The sequence below is a fragment of the Lonchura striata genome, chromosome 27 (genome assembly GCF_050655825.1).
Source record: "Lonchura striata isolate lonStrDom1 chromosome 27, ASM5065582v1, whole genome shotgun sequence".
Classification (NCBI taxonomy): Eukaryota; Metazoa; Chordata; class Aves; order Passeriformes; family Estrildidae; genus Lonchura; species Lonchura striata.
Window position 1 is genome coordinate 2,944,852 of NC_140729.1, and position 18,876 is coordinate 2,963,727.

The 18,876-nt window shown below is 64.2% G+C and overlaps 3 protein-coding genes across 12 annotated transcripts; 2 read left to right on the forward strand and 1 right to left on the reverse strand.

The window, feature by feature from the left end:
• The first annotated feature begins 478 nt into the window (after nt 1-478).
• EIF1 (eukaryotic translation initiation factor 1) lies at nt 479-1,648 on the forward strand. Its single transcript, XM_021532982.4, has 4 exons — nt 479-628; nt 947-1,110; nt 1,200-1,301; nt 1,430-1,648. The coding sequence occupies exons 1-4, from the start codon at nt 598-600 to the stop codon at nt 1,472-1,474; spliced, it is 342 nt and encodes a 113-aa protein (XP_021388657.1). The 5' UTR covers nt 479-597; the 3' UTR covers nt 1,475-1,648.
• A 157-nt stretch (nt 1,649-1,805) lies between these two features.
• LOC110471924 (gastrin/cholecystokinin-like peptide) lies at nt 1,806-6,167 on the forward strand. Its single transcript, XM_021532981.3, has 2 exons — nt 1,806-5,891; nt 5,975-6,167. The coding sequence occupies exons 1-2, from the start codon at nt 5,693-5,695 to the stop codon at nt 6,097-6,099; spliced, it is 324 nt and encodes a 107-aa protein (XP_021388656.3). The 5' UTR covers nt 1,806-5,692; the 3' UTR covers nt 6,100-6,167.
• Nucleotides 6,168-6,467: 300 nt separating this feature from the next.
• On the reverse strand, nt 6,468-18,128 carry HAP1 (huntingtin associated protein 1). 10 transcript variants are annotated; one of them, XM_085561892.1, is made up of 17 exons: nt 18,015-18,095; nt 17,013-17,287; nt 16,659-16,919; nt 16,001-16,192; nt 11,729-11,805; nt 11,505-11,621; nt 11,302-11,402; nt 10,740-11,062; nt 10,506-10,636; nt 10,358-10,432; nt 10,135-10,272; nt 9,992-10,059; nt 9,740-9,907; nt 9,074-9,390; nt 8,770-8,988; nt 8,229-8,331; nt 6,468-7,477 (listed from the first exon to the last, which is right to left on the reverse strand). In XM_085561892.1, the coding sequence occupies exons 2-17, from the start codon at nt 17,017-17,019 to the stop codon at nt 7,072-7,074; spliced, it is 2,703 nt and encodes a 900-aa protein (XP_085418018.1). In that variant the 5' UTR covers nt 17,020-17,287; nt 18,015-18,095; the 3' UTR covers nt 6,468-7,071. The 10 variants fall into 10 exon arrangements, with proteins under 10 accessions (XP_085418018.1, XP_085418014.1, XP_085418015.1 ...); XM_085561888.1 differs by having other exon boundaries at nt 17,013-17,091; nt 17,167-18,080; XM_085561889.1 differs by having other exon boundaries at nt 10,740-10,818; nt 10,954-11,062; nt 16,659-17,091; nt 17,167-18,078.
• Between the last annotated feature and the right edge of the window lie 748 nt (nt 18,129-18,876).

Here is an 18,876-nt window from a genome sequence, read left to right on the forward strand (position 1 = left end):
CGTCTCACGGAGAGCTGGAGGGCCCCACGAACATCGGCGAGGGCTGGAGGGGATTTGGGCCCGCCCTGAGGGCTCCGGGCGCGCCGCGCTCTGTGGAGGGGAGTCCCAGGGGGGTCTGGAGGCGTGGGGGCGGTGGCGGGGAGAGCTCTGTGGCCCGTGGGGGTGTTCTGTGGGTTTCGGGGAGGGGGGCGGCTGCCCCGGGAGGGTTTTTGGGGGATCCCGGGAGGATTTTGGGGCCCCCGGGGGTCCCGGGGCGCGGCCCCGGCCGCGGCCCCACACTGCGCACGCGCCGCCCCGCGCGCTGCCGGGCCCTCCCCCCGCGCATGCGCCCCGCTCCCCCCGCGCCGGCCGGGGCGCGGCCGCGTTCGCCCGATACGTCCTGACGCCCCCGCGCGGCGGCCAATCATCGCCCTCGTTCGCCGTGCGTGATGGCGTCACGGAGGGGCCATATATAAGCGGTCGGCGACAGTCCCGCCCCCCTGACAGCGCCTCGAGCCGCCGCCGCGAGAGCATCCTCCGCCCAGAGCCGCTCCCGCCGCCAGAGCCGCCCCCGCCGCCGCCGCCGCCGCCTCCGCCGAGGGAAGGGAAGCGTATCGTATGTCCGCTATCCAGAACCTCCAGCCCTTCGGTGAGGCCCTTTGTGCGGTGGGGCCAGGGGAGCGCGCGGGCCCCGCCCCGGCCCCGCCCCGTGGCGCAGTTGCTATTCCGGGCCCGGTTGCGTCAGCCGCGGGGGGGCGGGGCGGGGCCCGAGCCTGACGGGCGGGCGCGGCGGCCAATGGGGTGAGGGCAGGGGCGGGCGCCGTGCGCGAAGGGTGGGTGCGCGGGGGGCGGGGCCGGGGTGTGACGGGCGGGCGCGGCGGCCAATGGGGGCTGCTCTCCGCGTGATGGGCGGGCGCGGCGGCCAATGGGGCGGCGGCGGGGCGGGGCCTGACGGCGCTCCCCGCAGACCCCTTTGCGGATGCAAGTAAGGGTGATGACCTGCTCCCGGCCGGCACTGAGGACTACATCCATATAAGGATCCAGCAGCGCAACGGCAGGAAGACCCTTACCACAGTCCAGGGCATCGCGGATGACTACGATAAAAAGAAACTGGTGAAGGCCTTCAAGAAGGTGGGGTTTCGGGGCTCGGGGGGGAGGCAGCAGCCACGCCCAGCAGGGATGTTTATGGTGCTAAGGAAGCTTTTGTGTCTTTGCTGCAGAAATTTGCCTGCAATGGTACTGTAATTGAGCACCCCGAGTATGGAGAAGTGATTCAGTTGCAGGGTGACCAGCGCAAGAATATCTGCCAGTTCCTTGTGGAGGTAGGACACCTTCAGCCTCGCTGAAATCAGCACGAGTTTGTTAAATGCACACGAGTCCCCAGGTATGGGCAGCATTTGGATGTGCTGAGGCATCACCCCGTGCTGTGAATGCATTTTCTGTCTTGCAGATTGGACTGGCTAAGGACGACCAGCTGAAAGTCCACGGGTTTTAAGTGCCTGTGGTCCACTGGAGCTTTATGCAAGAAGATATCCTTACCATGAAATTCCCACCTGTCCCTTGTCATAACTTTAAAACCAGCCGGTTTGTGTAATGTAACGATCTTGGGTCCACTGTTGAGTCTGGACAGTTGTAATTGGTGATGTAATAAACTGACACGAGCCCATGCTATCTCGTCTGGCTGTCCCTCATTTCCCAGAGGTGGCGCAGGCGCTGGCACCATCCAGCCTGCAGCCACAGGTTCCAGCTGTTCCCAGCTAAGCCCAGGGACTTGGCCTGTCCTGATGGCTCCTCAGTCCAGCTGTGCTTCCGTCCCAGCAGAGGGGATTTGTGTCCTGCCTGGTGGCACCAGGACACAGCGCCATCCCTCTGGGCAGTGCTGGCTCCCGGAGGCAGAGGGATTTGGGGATGCCTGGCTTGGAAGGAGTGACAGAAGAGTGACCTGGAGGCACAATGGCTGCAGCTCAGGTGTCGGTACCTGTGCGTCCTGAGGTATCAGCTACGTGGAGGAGCTGTCCCATGGGTTAAACTCGTAACAAGGGCTGCTGTTGGACTAACACAAGGAGCATCCCTGGAGCTGCAGAGCCTTGTGGTTGCTGCCTCGCACCCTGTGCAGTAACATGGCTTCGGTGTCATTTCTAATGTTTTCTTGTAATGTATTTAAAGTTACTTAAATAAAACCGGTTTTTAAAGCCTGTACTTGGTGGGTTCCGTTGCTCCCAGGGACCAGAGCACCTTCTCCTCTTGACAGCAGTGGTGCAGCCTGGTGGGATTCCCTGGCCTGGGCGTTGCCCTCAGCCCTGGCCCACTGCAGGAAGAGGAGGTTCCCTTGGTGCTGCCTCTGCTGCTCCTGAGGGGAGCAGTGGGTGGCTGCGAGTCGAGTCATTCCCTGCTCGTGTTGTGTCAGTCCCGTGGGCAGGGTCAGCACTTCTGCTTCCCAGAAATTGCTCTGGGGAGGAGGAGGAGGTGCTGCCACCGGGTCAGGCTCTGCCACGGATCAGGGGCTGCGTGCTCTTTATTTAGAGCTCAAGCTCAACAAGCAAGAATGAAATCAGTAAAACGCACTGGCTGAGGGCAGCAGCAGTTCTGGGGGCTGGCAGGTGCCTCTGGCACAAGAGCAGTGTGAGGTGCACTGAAAAGCCTGAAAGTGCACAGGGAATCCTGGGTTTCTCTCCCATTGCCCTCAGCCCATCTGTCCTGCAGCAGGGAGGGCAGGGATGTCCTGGGGTGCTGCTCCCACCCTGGTCACCTGCTCAGCTCCTGGCAGCCCCCCAGAGCAGGTCCTGGCTCTTCATCCACAGTGACCCCCATCTCCCACGTGCTGCTCAGGAGCAGTGAGTTCACTGCCACTTCCCTGGGAGACTTTGCTCTTGGAAACTCAATTGCTGCAATTATGCAAAACAGCTGGGAGTGCGCAGAGGGTGACCTCCATTCCTGCCTTGGAGTGACCTCCAGCCCTGCCTGTGCTTGGGAGTGACCTCCAGCCCTGCCCATGCCTTGGAGTGACCTCCAGCCCTGCCCATCCCTTGGAGTGACCCCCATTCCTGCCCGTACCTCGGGGAGCAGTGCTGGCAGCACCAAGGCCAGCATTCACTCCAGGGTGAGCGTTTGTGCCCACAGCCTGACACGGTCCAACCTCTGCTCTGCTGCTGCTGTGCCAAGAATTCCCGTGCCACTCGTGTGCCCGAGCACATCCAGCCCAGATTTCTTCCTGTTGGACTTGCCAGGCTGCTGACAGATTTGGCCACTGCCAGGACAGCTACCCGCAGCCAGGCAGGGGAGAGGGGAGCTCGGTCCATCCTGCAGTCAGCCTTGGAGAAGGGTCCAGCCTGAATGCCCACGGGCCTGGTAACAAACCTGCGTCAGGGTGCTGCCAAGCCCATGGCCCTGGAGGGAGCGGTCGCCGTGTCCCCATCACCCTGACGGCTCATTTGGTCCAGATTGAGCCATTAAAAGCCAGAAATTGGAAAACAATTTGTTTGTTCCTTGTGCAAGGTGCTCGGCGGAGCGAGCGATCGATGGCCATCCAAAGCCCATTTGTTTTGGGGCTGTTTGAGGAGCACCGACACGGCTCGTTAGGGACACGGCGACATGGGACAATGACGTGCCCCAGCCCAGGATGTCCCTCACAGGGTTTATTGAGGGAGGGGGACAAATGGTCTCTACAAATACACTGATGGGGGGTCAATACAGGCAGCAGGAGCCATCGATATCCAGTGGGGGGTGGGTGGCAACAGCAAAGGATCTTCAGGGGCTCTGAGAGTGAGTGGGGCCCTCTCCTGCCGCAACACCCCAAAGCTTCTCGAGGTGCAGGGAGAGAAGCAGAGCTGCAGAATGGGCTCTAGGGCTGTGTGCTGGTGAGGGGCCTCACACACACTCACAGGCACAGCCCCCCATGTCTGCACAGCCCCCAGCCCCAGGGACACAGAGCCCTTGGGAGCCCTGGCACGACATACGTAATAAGCGTGCACACACCTCATTGCCAGGGTGTGGGGGCATCCATGGGTGTGTGTGTACAGACACACAGACGTACGTGTGAGAATACACAGGTGTACACACACATCATTCTGTACATGTACATGTGTGTTTATACAGATACATGCATATATATTGCTATTTATAAATGTAGATATGTATGTGCATGTATGTATAAATCTGTACACATTTAGATATATGTGTACAAATATACATATATATAGATAATCCCAGAATCATTTAGGTTAGGGAAGACCTCCAAAAATCATGGAGTCCAACATATGTGTGTGTATACATAATATATATGTGTGTGTTTGTATATGTGTGTGTGTGTATGTATATGTATATGTATATGTATATGTATATGTATATGTATATGTATATGTATGTATGTATATATGTATGTATGTATGTATGTACATGTATATACACATATATACAGATGTACATATAAATACGTGTGTGTATATGTATATTTATGTAAGCTTTCATATCTGTTTATACATATATATGTTTCTATACATGCATGCTTATATGTATATATGTGCATGTATGTGTGGATACATATATAGAGATAATTCCTTATGCATTCATCCCACTGCACACACCCTCCATCACTCCATGATGTGCAATTATGCACACATGTGCACACGTGTGTCCATGCCCATAGCTGTGAGCCTGTGCCCATGTGTACGTATGGATACCTGAATGTATTTACATAGATGCATCAGCTATGTTATCTATTAGAAATTTACACATTATATATATATATATATATATGTGTGTGTGTGTGTGTGTGTGTGTGTGTGTGTGTGTGTGTATACATATATATATGTATTTTACACTGTATAAAATCTTATACATTATACTGTATTGTTAATATATATTTATTCCCTGGGCAGGTGTAGCTGGGAATGTGCATGGACACGGTGCCTGCGTGTGTGGGTGTATGGATACGGCTGTCGAGCTGTGTGGCTGTGGCTGTGTGGCTGTGTGTCTGTCTGTATGTCTGTGTGTCTGTGAGCACTCACAGATGCCCGAGGGCCCCTCCGGGGGTGGGTGGATGCGTGTGGAGCCGCCCTGGGGTGTGGCAGCCCGGCAGGGCCTTTAAAAGTGGGACTGAGCTGGGGTGATCCTGGAGAGAGACACCTGAGACCCACCAGGACACCACCAGGACACCACCAGGACACCACCAGGACACCCTGCTGAGCCTCAGAACCCACAGGTGAGTCTCACAGGGCTCTGGCACTGCCTGCAGGTGACTTGGGGACCAGCTGGGAGAGAGAGATGGAGAAAACCTGAGGAGAAGATGGGAGGGACAAAGCAACTCAGAGACCCACTAAGAGGAACAGAGGGGATCTGGGGCCTGGCCATGCCCTGGGGAGGAGAACTCAGCTCCCAGCTGTTCGAGTTCAGGGAGGAGCTGGATGATGCTCTTAGCCATGTGCTTTAGTTTTCAGCATCCTTGCAAGAAGCCAGGAGTGGGACTTGATCCTTATGGATCCTGTCTTGATTCTAGGGGCATTGGGGACCAGCCAGGAGAGAGGGATGGAGGAGACTTGGAGAGAAGGTGAAAAGGATGGAGGGGACTTGAGGGCCCAAAGGGAGGGGCAGAGGAGACTGTGAACTGTCCATGGGCTGGGGCTGAGTGCCCGCCAGCCTCACCACAGGCTGAGCATGTCCCAGTCCAGGGGCTGCAGCTGCCCCACCTCCCCTCCCGTTCAGTCTCTCCACAGCCATGAAGGTGCCGCTGTGCCTCGGGCTCCTCCTCGCCCTCGCCGTGGCCACCTGCCGCTGCCGGCCCCCGGTGGAGGGGCCCGCTGCCTTGGGGGACCCCCCCCAGCACCCCCCGAGCCTGGCCCGGCGGGACTGGCCCCCGTACCTGTCCCAGGAGCAGCAGCACCTCCTGGCCCAGTTCCTGCCCCACGTCCTCACAGGTACCGGGAGCTCAGGGTGGGCAGCCCCCGGGCACACAGCCCGGCACCCGTGCCAGCGCTGACTGCCGCCTTTGCCCCGGCAGAGCTGAACAAGCACAAGGGCTTTGTGCGTGAGGACGAGGGGATGGAGGCTTTGCACGACCACTACTACCCCGACTGGATGGACTTCGGCCGCCGCAGCGCTGAGGACCAGGCTGGAGCTGCATAGCTGGGCTGGCCGGGCGGAGCACACCGGCCTCGGTGCGAGCCCTTCCCTCAATAAAACCCTGGCACTACGGCCTCTGCATCCTGCCTGTGCTGGGGAGAGCCTGGGACGGCCGGAGGGGATTTGCCCCCAGCCCCAGAGAGGATTTGCCCCCAGCCCCAGGAGGCAGAGGGGATTTGCCCCCAGCCCCAGAGAGGATTTTCCCCCAGCCCCAGGAGGCAGAGGGGATTTGCCCCCAGCCCCAAAGAGCAGAGAGGATTTGCCCCCAGCCCGAGGGGGAAGAGGGGATTTGCCCCCAGCCCCAGGGGCAGAGACCGAGCTGTGCACAGCAACACACACAGAACATGGCAGCAGACACAGCACACAGCAGCTGCTCTGTGAATTCACATTTATTTGCCAGGGCGTGGGGCACAGCTTGGAGGGTGGGACACAACTGGGGGGAGCATCAGATGCACCCCCAGAAACATCCCAAGCTGTGGGTGCTGCTACTATTGCTATTCAGTGAGCAGGAGAGAGCTAAACCACCATTCCCTTTAAAAGCCAGTCCAGTCCAGGTGCTGGCCAGGGGCCCAGCCCAGGGTGCAGGGTTCTCCCCCTGGCCCCAGAGGGCTGCCCCAGGACACACCCGAGCTCAGACTGGCCATTGCCCTTCGCTGCAGCATCTGGACAGTCCCAAAAGGGCCAAGCTGCCCCTCGCTCCTCAGACAGGCTCAGCAGAAGCAGGAACAGTTTTTATTGCCAGAAACTGGCTCCTGTGAGGGGTCCGTACTCCCACAGCAGGGACAGGGTCAGCCAGCACCCCCTGTACCCCCCACACATGGGGGGAGCAGTGCCGGGTTCTGTCCTTGCAGCCAGGGCAAAGCCCCCCCATGCTGGTGTCAGGAGCAGTGATGGACCTGGGGCAGCAGCAGGAGCTGAGGCTGAAGCTTGTCCTGTCTCCGTTTCCCCGTGGATGGGTGAGGAAGAGGATGTGTCTCATCCTGAGCCTGGGGGCTCTGCAGCAGCGTCACTTCTGGGTGCCCCAGGCCGAGCACAGGACATCTCCCCTCTGGCCACCACCTTGTCCAGCCCCAGGCGCTGCAACTTCTCCACCAGGTTGCAGCTGAAGCTGCTGCTCCTGGGTCCATCCTGACCCCTGGGCACAGGGGAGGGCTGTGGCTCAGAATGCTGAGGGTCCCGGGAGTGGAGTGAGGGGGCCCACCGTGATCCAGTCCCTGGTGCCAAGTGAGAATCTCGCCCCAGCAAGAGCCTGAAGAGTCCCAGGGGGGTGCTCGGGGGTCCAGGGCCAAGCGCCAGCGTGGGGGGAGCCTGTTCTGGTGGGGGGCTGCCGAGGCTCAGCCCCTCAAAGGGCCCACAAGAAGGCACGACGGCATGATACAGACTGGAGGGGAAGAGAGAGCAGAAGTGGGGATCAGCTGGGGGCCCTGGCCTGGGGGATGCTGCTGAAGGGGCCAGGCAGGGCTGCAGGCAGAGCAGGACCCCCTTCTTCACCTAAAGAGCCCTGGGCTGTAGGAGACGCCCGTGCTGTGGCCCAAAGCTCACAGAGCAGTGCTGGGGGTGCTCCTCGGCAGCCAGGAGGGATTGGGACACAGTCACTGCTCCACGAGCAATTCCCAGACGCCAAGGTTTTGTCTAACAGTGAACTCCGGCTCACACCAACCCCCAACGAGCCTTAGGGGGGCTCATTAGGGCTAATCACCGGTGCTCATTAATGAAGGGACAGCCCAGCACCCTGCTGCGAAAAGTTCCTGGCTGCTGCCCAAGTGTGGAGGGAGGAAAGCTGTGTCGGCTCCCCAGAGTGCCAGGAGCACTCGCTGCTCCGTGCCCGGGGTGCTGCTCCCCACCCGAGGCCGGCTCTCCATCCCATCAGGGTGCTGCAGTGCAGAGGAGGGGAGCTGGTTCCAGACTCCCTCGGGGTGCCAGCCCCGGGCACAAAGACTCCCCAGCAGCCAGATTTGGGGATATTTCTATTGCTGGCACCTCTCAGAGCATCAGGGGCTGCAGGTGCCCCCCGCCTGCCCCTTCCTCGAGCTGCAGGGACCCAGGCACGGAAGGAGGAGGAGGAGGAGAGAGCTGGGGGGCACGGCGGGGCCGGGGCAGGCAGCGCAGGCGGCGGGGGCCACGCGCCTTACCTGGGTGTCACCGTGGTGATCGCAGTGGTGGGGTGGAGGATGTGGCAGGTGGTGATGGTGAAGGTAGACGGGGTCTGGGGGAGGTTGTTAACAGAGAGGAACACTGGAAGGGACAGGAGACAAGGGGTCAGGACACAGGTGGAGGGCACTGCAGAGGGCGGGCGGGACAGCCAAAGCTGAGCTGGAAGCTCCTTGCATGGGGCACAGCTCCAGCAGCAACTGCATCTGGTGCCTGCTCAGAGGGGGCAGCCAGCACAGGTGGCACCAGGAGATGTCCTTTGTCCCAGACCGGCCCCTTCCAGGCAGCCGCGGGGCAGCAGGGGCTCTCCAGGGCAATGGCGAGGGCTCATCCCGCCGGGGCAGCTGCCCGAGAACGGCCCTTGAGCGGCTGCAGGCGGAGCATCCCCGCGGGGACAGCGGTGTGGCAGGGACAGGCTGCTGCAGGACGGGAGAGCGCGGGGGGAGGCGAGGGCCAGCCGAGAGAGAAGGGCAGGGGCACCCCGGGGGCTGTGTCCCCTCCGTCCCCTCACCCCCCGCTCACCCCTGGGGCGCTCCTTGGCTTTGGCGGGTGTTGAGGTAGGGAGCAGCTGGAAGGAGCTGGCGTCCACATCATCCTCCTCCAGGTCATTGAGGCTGTAGACCTCCTCCAGGTCAATGTCCAGCTGCCTGAAGTCTTTGGTGAGCACCCCGGGCCGGGGCACCAGGATGCCACCCAGGTTGGGCTGTGCCAGCTGCTGCCAGTGGTGGAGTGTCACAGAGCCTGGGGGGACACGGCCGGGGGGAACTCAGGTGGGGGTGTCGGACCCTCAGAGCACCCGCAGCTCTGCACCCCCTCTGCCCCTCACCTTCCAGCGGCTTCACGATCTGCAGTTTGTCGGGTAGGTAGGCGAGGGAGCCCAGGGAGAAGCTGGAGCCAGCGGTGAGCTCCGAGCCCCCCGAGTAGTTGGTCCCAGTGGAGACGACGCTGCCCTCGGGGCTGAGGAAGCCGCTGGAGCTCGCCCCGTCTCTCAGCCGCCGCAGTTTGCGCTCCCGCTCGGCCTCGAAGAAGGAGCGCTCCTCGGAGACGTGGCTCTGCTGCCGCAGCGACAGCCGCTGCACCGCCGCCTCCAGGTCCCGCCGGCCCGGGGCTGCCCGCGGCTCCTCGCTGGCCCCCGCGGCCCTGCTGCGAGCACAGCGCTAGGGCTGCAGTCCTACCCTGCACCTCAGGCTGGTCGGACCCTCCCTGCTCCAGCCAGGCTGCTTCCAGCAGCTCACCAGCACCCCAGCTCCTGCGCAGGAGCAGCCGCCGTCCCACCTGGCCCCGTTCCTCCCCGACCCGGACCCGTTCCTCCCCCACCTGGCCCCGTTCCCCCCGCACCTGGCCACATTCCACCCCGTCTGGCCCCATTCCCCCACGACCCGGCCCCGTTCCCCTCCACCCGGCCCCGTCCCCCCCGACCTGGACCCGTTCCTCCCCTACCTGGCCCCATTCCACCCCGCCTGGCCCCGTTCCCCCCCGCCCCAGCACTCACCGGGCACCCTCCGAGCCGGAGCAGTTGGTGTGGGGGGTGCTGGCCCCCCCCGAGTGGGCAGTGGACAACTGCTTGGAGCCGGGAACATGGTGGGGAGACTCAGAGCAGGACTTGGCTTTGGCTGCCTGGTTCACGGCCTTCACGGTCTCGAAGACGCGCTGGTAGCTCCTGTGGGCAGGAAGCAGCTCGGGGTGAGCCGGACCCCTGTCCCACGGCACAGCAAGAACCATGGATGATGATGGCAGCACTCACTTGTAGTCTGAGGAGGAGCTGTCTGTCCTCTTTCTCATCATGCCCTTGATCTCAGCCGCCAGCGAGTCCTGCGGAGCGGGGTAGGCAGTGTCAGTGCCGGGGGGGCAGCAGGGACCCCCCGGCCGCCCGAACCCCGCGCTCACCACGGGCAGGAGGCTGGCCGCGCTGTAGCGGCTGACGGTGCTGTTGGGCAGGCTGCGGCTCCGCAGGCTCTTCACCTCCTCCCGGGCCTCCTGCAGCATCCCGCCGCACTCCGCGTACTTCTCCTGCAGATCCCGCAGCTGCGAGGACGCGGGCACAGCTGGAGCACGGCCCCGGGGCAGCGGGGCAGGACCCCCCCGCCAGGCCGGGCTCCCCCGGGCTCACCTCCATCCGCAGCTGCTGCTGCACCTCCCTGGCCGCGCTCAGGTGCTGCTGGAGCTCCTCCACCTCGGAGCCGTACTGCGGGCAGGGGAGGCCGGGTCAGGGCGCTGCGCCCGCACCGCCCTCCCCCCGGCAGGGCAGGGACCCTCACCGTGCGACATTTCTGCTGCAGGTCCGCCACCTGCGCCAGGAGCTGCGTGATCTCCTCCTGCTGCCGCGCCGCGTCCTCCGCCCTGTGCGCCAGCTCCTCCGACAGCTGAACGACCCGCTGGCTCGCCTCGGCTGCGGGAGGGCCGGGTCACCGCCGGGCACGGCCCCCGGCCCCAGCCCAGCAGCTGGGCAGTGCCCGCCGGGCAGTGCCTGCACACCCCCGAGCCCTACGTACAAAACTGCTCCACGCAGTCGATCATCAGCTGCTGCTCCTGGTCCTCGTACTGACAGGTCTCAGTGGCGATGTTGGTGGCCTGGGGGAGAGGGATGGAGGGGCTGAGTGTGACAGGCAGGACCTCCTGTCTCCCTGAGGGGGCAGCTCGGGTCCCCCCATAGAGAGCAGGGCATAGGTGGGCACCGAGGGGCATCTGCCAGCTGGCTCTGCTCACCTCCATACGGAGCTTCTGGTTCTCCTCCTCCAGGCACTTGAGTTTCTGCTGCAAAGTGTCGTACTGGAAGTACTGCTGCAAGGACAGCGAGGACTCGTTCCTGCGCAGCCTGGGGACAGCAGGGATGGCCTGAGCACCCGCAGTGCAGGCAGGATGGGGCTAGCACTCAGACCCCTGTCCACTCCCCCAGCTCCCAGGCATCTGCAGGGACCAAGCTCTGTGGGGTTGGACCCACGGGCGCCATGGGAGGGAAAGGATGTGGCCAGTGCTACCCTAGGAATGGCTCCTGCCCAGCCCACAGGAGCAGTCCTGCCCCAGGCGAGTGGCAGGACAGGGACCCCCACTCACGGGGTGGAGGTGGTGGTGGTGGGCTCGCTCTCCTCCGTGGTGGTGGTGTAGAAGTGGAGAAGGTCATCCCGCATGGAGACCTCATGGCGCAGCTGCGCAATCTGGAGAGACAAAGTGCTTCAGGACACGGCCGAGGGGACCACAGCTGCCCCCAGGGGTCACACAGGGGGCCAAGGCCCAGAGCTGTGCCCAGGAGCTGTTACCTCCTCTTTGGCCAATTCCAGCTGCTCCTCCAGGAGCTCATTGCGCTCAGTCAGGCTCCGGTTCTGCTTCAACAGGGACTGCCCAATGCGTGCTGCTAACTCCAGGTCCCGCTCTTTCTGCAAGGGACAGGTCTGCCTCAGCTGGGACTCATCCCTTCCCCAGTCCTCACCCCTGCGTCCCCAGGGTCCCACCAGCCCTCACACAGGTGGGATCTCCAACATACCTCATCCAGCAGGTTGGTGACGGCGTCAATATCGTGGTAGGTCTTCGTGATCCTGACCACCCGCTCAGCACACAGGACTGGGGGAGAGGGCCAGAAGGTGAACCCCCACACTGTGAGAGCACTGACCTAGGGGCTCAGCACTGTCCCCCCAAGGCTGCCCCAGGCTGGTCTCCAAAAAGGACCTGTTGTCTGCTGGGTGGCACCTCATGAAGTGCCAGGCAGGGATCCTCAGCTGGGACAGCATCATGGGAAATGGGGGGCTCACACCTCACCCCCAACCTGCCCGCACCTTGGGGTGGCAAGAAAATGCTGGGCCCCCTTGCTGACCCCACGACCTCAGCACAGGCGCAGCGCCTGCCCCACTGCAGGACTCACAAACAGAAAGGGGGGACCGGGAAGGGCAGCAGTGGAGACGGGATCGGAGGTGACATCTCCAGCAGAAAGCAGGCTGGAGCTCCAGTATAAATAGCTGTGGGTGGCACCGCTCCGAGCCGGGCTCACAGGCGGCGTCCCCTCCAATCTGTCCCCAGCCCCCTCCCCCAGATCCCCCCCTGCCCTAATTTCTCTCTGGGGGAGGGGATGCTGCAGCCCGCGCCCACCCGATGCCCCTGCAGCAGCACAACACAACCCACACAGCCGCGGGGGCAGCTGCCCACCACGGCAGCGCCACGGCCGGGCCCCAGCGACAGCTCTGCCTCCCCCCGCTGCTCCCTGGGTCTCCGGCAGGGAGAGGAGGTGCATCGGTGCCCCCGGTGCGGATCGTGCCAGCTGCGGCCGAGGCGCTGCCAGGCAGCGCCGGGCATGCACCCAGACGGCGGCGCTGGAGCCGTGCGGCCGCAGGGAACCGGGAGCAGCGCAAAGCCCCGAGCCCTGCCCGCGCCCCAGACCCTGCTGACAGCCCGGGACCTGCCTGCACCCCACACCCTGCCCACAGCGCACAGCACTCCCCGTGCCCTTTCTGATGCTCTGCTGCCCCGAGGGTGTGTGCCTCAGTTTCCCCTGGCAGAGCAGCGCTGGCTGCGCTCGGGGCCCCCACCCGCGTCCCCAGTCACGGCCACCCCGCAGTCGTGCAGAGGGAAGTGGGTTAACGGGGAAGCTCAGCCACACAAATCCCATTAGGCCTCCCCAGCTGGGGTTGTGTAATGATGAGCGTGTTGTCATGGCAATGCCCCCACTCGCCACCCCGGTCCCGTCCCGTCCTCACTGCCCGGGTGCTGCCCCACGCCCCAGAGGACACGTACCCCAAACGCGGCCACGGGGCGAAGGGCCAGCCCCAGCCTCACCCCCCTCTCTGCACCCCGACAGGACCCGCTCCCCGCGGGGGTCCCCAACTGCACCTCGTCAGGCCTCTGAGCCATTAATTGGAAATAATTAGAGCATGAGCATCGCTACGGTTGGAGCGAGCGGCTGGCCCCGGGAGACGGGGGCTGCAGCGCTGGCGAACATGTAAACATCCATCCCCGGGCCCGATCCGGGGGTGCGGCGGGGGATGACCCCACTCCCACGGCAGGAGGGACACCCTTCCCCACGGGCACACGCAGACCTGGCAGGGCCCCTCTCCCCGCCGCTCCCGGCGTGGGGACAGGTCTCCTTAGGGTCGGGGTGAGCCAGGGGGTCCCCAAGGGACCGGGCGGCGGCAACCCCGGGCCAGAGGGCGGCGAGGGAGGCCGGGATTGAGGGAACGCACCGGTGGGGAGCAGACGGCGCCTGTCGAGGGAAGACCCCGGCCCTGACCGCTCCGGACCAGCGCCGGCCCCGGGGAGCCCCCGGCCCCCGCCGCTCCAGGCCAGCCCCGTGGGGAGCCCAGCTCTGCTGCAGCCGCATCCCCATCCCCATCGCCATCCCCGTTCCCGGGGCGGGACCACCCGCGCCGCCCTCACCTTCCTCCAGCTCCCGGGCGATGGGGTCCGCGCCGCCGCCGCGCTCCGCGTTCCCGTTCAACTCATCGTAGGCGGCGGGGCTGCTCCAGATCTCCATCGCGCCGAGCCCACCGCAGCCGCCAGCCCGCTGTGCCCACCCAGCCGTGCCCAGCCCAGCCCCGCCACGCTGAGCGGAGCCGCTGCGGCCGCTCCCGCCCCTATTTATAGGATCGCCGGTCTCCGCGCACCTGCCCGGCGCATCCCCCGGCGGCGGGGCCGGGGCCGGGACCGGGCCGGGGGCGGGGCCGGACGGGAGCAGAACGGGGGCGATGCGGGGGTCGGCGGTGCCCATTCCCCCTTTTTACCGGGCCACCGCAGGGATACGATCCCCATCAGGCACCCTAGGACTGGGCTCCTTTTTGGGAAACCCACCAGGACAGCCCTGCGCAGCCCTGGGGGCTGGTGCAGGTGTCCCACCCCTTGTCCCAGCTCATAGCCCGGGAAGCCCGGGCACATCACACACCCACGGGTGGTGATGACTGCTGAGGGACACTGGGGGTCCCTGAGCAGCAGCTCGGCAGTGTTGACGCTATGGGTCACGCACAGACGGCGGCTTCTGCCCCTTGGGAAGGACAGGGAGAGATTTTAGGCCCTTCACACAAAGCCATGACCGTGCATGGCTGGGGTCCCTATGAGGGTCAGGGTACATTTTTCTGGCCAGCCCTGCTCTGCCACCCCAGAGCTGGACCCCCCAAAATCACCCACATCACAAACCCTGCACCTGCAGCGCCCATGGCAGTGCTGGTACCTGCCAGGTCCCTGATCAGGAAAGGGGCCTTTCCATCCCACTCCAACCTCCCCATTCACCACCCCTGCCCCACACTCCCTGGCTGGAACCCTCTCGTCCCCACAACCACCCTGGTGCAGAAGCAGCACAGAAGCAGGAAAACTGAATAAATCATGGTGTGCTGAATTATGGAGGAGCTGGCAGGCACGTAGCACAGGCTGCTTGGGTGTGATGCTGGTAATGCCAGCGTGCTCTGTCCTTGTCACCTGCACCAATGCCCATCCTTGTTAGCACCCAAATAATCAGTGAATGGATGCAGCTGAAGCTGCCCCTCAGCATCACATGCCTTTGCCTGCTTGACTCCTTCCCATTGGGATCCCGACCCCAGCTACATCCTGCCATAGCCACCAGTCCCCTCTGGAGTGAGGACTGGAGCAGGTGCCCTCAGTCCCAGCCTCTCCCTGCTCCTGGAGCTGGAGTTTCCCTTGGTAAGGTCTGGGATGACACAGCCACCAACTGGGCACCCCAAGGTCCCCTCCAGGGACCCCAAGGTCTCAAGCAGGCGTCTCAGCCTGGACAGGTGGGAACTGCTTCTTCCTAATCCCCTGGCCCAGGATTTGCTCCTCTGGGCAGGTTCCCTGTGCCTGCACAAGCAGATTACAGGGGGCTATTTCTGACGGCAGCTTAAAGGTTTGAGTAAAGGAATGACGCCACGGGCCCCTTGCAGCACGTGCCAGCAGCACTGGAGGCCTGGTATCTGTGACCTGCAGGAGTCTGGGACTGAGAACTGCTGACCCCATGGAGCAAGACTGAGCTGCTGGGGCTCTATGGTGCTGCATGCTCCCTAGCCCATGGCACAGTGACAGGGTTTAGGGCTCAATCCCTTGTACTGCCACTGCAGGGGGCAGTGCTGATGGTCACCAGCTGCTGAACGCAGAGGGGAACAGCCAGAAGGGAAAGGCTGCAAGCAGAGGCAAGGCATGGGTGAGGATTTACCCCCAGCCCAGCCTGGCGTGAGCAGGTGGGTGGAGGTCTCAGCCCCATCTGTCTCCCACTGCCCCACATCCATCCCCCAGCCCCTTGCTCTAATCCTGTCCCCGCCACACGCAGGCTAGAGGAACAAACAAAGCAGAGATAATCCATCTGTGCCCCCCGCTGAACCCCGACCTCGCACCAGGAATGGGCCACATCACAGTGCCATGGGCATTGCCCCTGCCTGGCCATGGCAGCTGCTGGGATCTCCCCCTGGGATCCCCACAGCTCTGGGGGCTTCGCTGGCAGCAGGGGCCCTGAGCCCTGCTCCAGGGTGACACGTCTGGGGGAGCAGCAGCCCTGGGATTCACTGGGACACCTTGCCAAGCCCACCAGTGTCCCACCCCTGTGAGCCATGGCACAGCACGGGGGAACAGGAACATGCAGGGGTCCCTGGAAATGATGGGGGCTCTCTCCCAGCATCCGGCTTGGCTCGGCAGAAGCTGCTCCCAGAATTAGCCCGGGATGTTCTGGGTGAGGAAATCCAGCCCGTCAATCCCATTAGCAGTGATTAGTGCCCAGGCTGTCCTCACCACGCAGACATTGGGGCTGTGCCCACCCCCCTCACCAACCCCGCTGCCCACGGGCACTCACGGAAATACTGCAGGGTCTCCTCTATCTGCTGGGGGGTGAGGGGGGCTGGGGGCTGTGGGGGGCCGCTGGGGGCTCGCAGCCAGTCGCCGTGGGCATAGCCAAACACGGTGTCAGCCCGCAGCGTGTAGCGGGGCAGCTGCTCGCCCAGCAGGGTGACGATCTCCACCTCGGGGACATCCTCGCTGCACAGCTCTGGGGACAGAGGGACACGGTGTCAGCCCGGGGTGGGGGGCATATGCGGGGAGTGGGCTGCACAGGGGGGTACATCCTGCACCCCTCAGCCTGCTCTGTGCCCTGGGGGTTTGGGGCTGGTGCTGCCAGCTGGTTCTGTCCCCAGAGCCCCTGCTGTAGGGATTGGGGGGTGCCCCGCAGGGTGGCACTCAGGGACCCTTCCCCAGCTCTGTCCTGCTCCCCCGCCATCGCCCCACTGTCAGGGTCCTGCTGCCATCTCCTGGCCACGCTCTGCCCGGCCGAGCGGCGCTGGGGACGGCGGGCGTGGGATGGACGCAGCGTGGGGTGAAGGATGCCGGGACAATGGTTCACCTCCGGCCACAAACGGTGACAGCATGAAGCAACACCCCAAAGGAGATCCAGCTCCTCACCCCCTCACCTCAATTCCCCCACGGGGCCCGCTGGCACCGCCCTCAGCTCTACCCACCGGTGATGGTCGCGGCATCGCGGCGTGTGCCCGTGTCTGACAGGTGGGACACTGGGCTGGTGTGGGGACAGGCAGGGACAGGAGAGTCCGGGCTGGGCTGCAGGTGGCAGAAGGGTTGGTTCTGGCTGGGGAGGGTCTCTCGTGGGACCGGGGTGTCCAGTTTGGCTGGTGTTATGCGGGGGCCTGGCTGCCATGAGGAGGGTCCACCCTGGCTCCCTGGAGCGGCGCTGCGGGCAGCAGAGTCCCTTCTCCGGCCCCTGCCTGGGGGGAAGGAGCTGTTCAGGTGATGCTCGAGGGACCAGAGACACATCCTGAACCCCCATATCCCCCAGCATCCTGCCGTAGGACAAACACCTTCCATCTGCCAGCCCGGGGGCCGGACGGCATAGCCAGGGCTCAGATGTTCCTGCTCCCCGCCGATGGCACAGGAGAGCTGCGGGAACAGACACCAGCTCAGCTCCACCCCTGAACACGGGGCAGGTTTGGCAGAGGCAAGGGGTCAGCGTACCTGCTCTGCGGTGGCTGCTACGTGACGCGGGGGGCTCAGCACCAAAGCAGCGCCAGGGCCGGACAGGACCGGGCAGACAGGACAGGACCCTGCCCCCACAGGGTCCCTGCTGGGTCGCTGCCTGTGGAGCGAACAGGGAGGAGCTGTCGAGTTGCCCGGCAGTGGGCAGACACGGCAGCGGTGCCAGGGAGAGCCCTGGGGAGCTCCACCTCGAAGAGCAAAGTCCACCTGTGAACCTCCACCCTGTCGGCACCGGGATGCAGAGCAGGGACCTGCCGTGCCGCGCAGGGCAGGGCTGGGCAGCATCTGCAGCTGCCTCATCCCAATCATAAACACATCATGAGACGGGCCATAAATCCAGCATATTTCTGCTCTCTGGCCACCTCCAATGGCTCTGGCTCGGGCTGCAGCCACTGCTGGCACTGCTGCCCCTCTGCCCTGCAGGGCAGGAGCCTTTGCATAAGTGCCCTGCCACATGTCCAGCCCTGCTCCCACCTCCATCATTGTGGGGCTGTGGCACAAGCAGCCTCTCATTCCCACTCATGCCAGGGCACAGCTGCCCTCTCTCCTAGCTCATGCCAGGGCTTGGCTGCCCTCTCTCCTGGAACATACTCAGGATCGCTGCCACATGCGCGGCACCCAGACCAGGCCACCCTGCTCCCCCCTGGCACACAGAGACTGCACAAGGCAACATGCAGACCCCAAAGCACACCCACAGCCTTCCCCAGTCCTGTGCCCCCTGGCACTGGGACCACCAGAACCTCGGGGCCCAATCCTGCACCGTGCCGCCCAGAAAGCAGCTCCCCAGCCCCAGCCCCTCTTCTCCCCAGGGAAGGACGGGGACCCACCGTGCGGAGGTGCCGCGCTGCCGCTGGCTCCGGGGAGGGAGCCGGGCCGGTGAGTCAGCTCAGCCGGCACTGCCAGAGCCCTGCGTCGGCTTTTGGCCCAGCTCCTGCACGTACATTCACCCTCCCCGGGGAGCCTTGTTCAGACACGTGCCGAGCAGCTCCCATCGCCCGCTGCGCCCACTGCCCCCCGCTCCCACTGACCCCGGACCCCACTGTCCCCCCTCCACCGGCGTTTGGTGAGCCGGGGACCTGCCCCGGGAGCTGGGCAGGGCAGGACGGTGGTCCCGGGCAGCGATGGGACACGGGCCAGGAGGAGCAAGGTCCTGGCTCAGACCTCCCCAGGTGCCTGTGCAGACTCGCCCCTGCTGCTCCCTGCCCTGCACCTCCTGCCCGGGCACCTCCCGAGGAGCGGCCGGGCCCCGTGAGAAGGGGAGAGACGAGGCAAATTCTCCCGGGGCTGCGGCAGCCGCTGTCTGTGACAGCCGCAGGGGAGCGGAGGGGACCACAGGGCACAGCCCGGGGCTCGCCCGCCGGAGCTGCCCGGGGATTTAGGGGCAACCTGGGGGACGCGGGCACCGGAGATGGAGTGCGGCGCCGCGGGAGCGCAGGGCTCGGTGCACACGGGAGATGCCGGCTTTGGGGGCAGCAGGCGGTCCCGGGGAGATCCGCACACACGCCGGGCGCTGCTCCCGGCGCGGCGATGGCTGCGGAGCCACCGGACACCGCTCCCGGCCCCCGCCGACAACGAAAGCCGCTCCCGGCAGGGGTGGAGAGCAGCCGAGGGTGCCGGGAACCGCAGTTTGTCCCGCTGCTCCTTGAGGACTCCACAAGCACCTCTGGTTGTTCTGGTCCAGATGTCCTC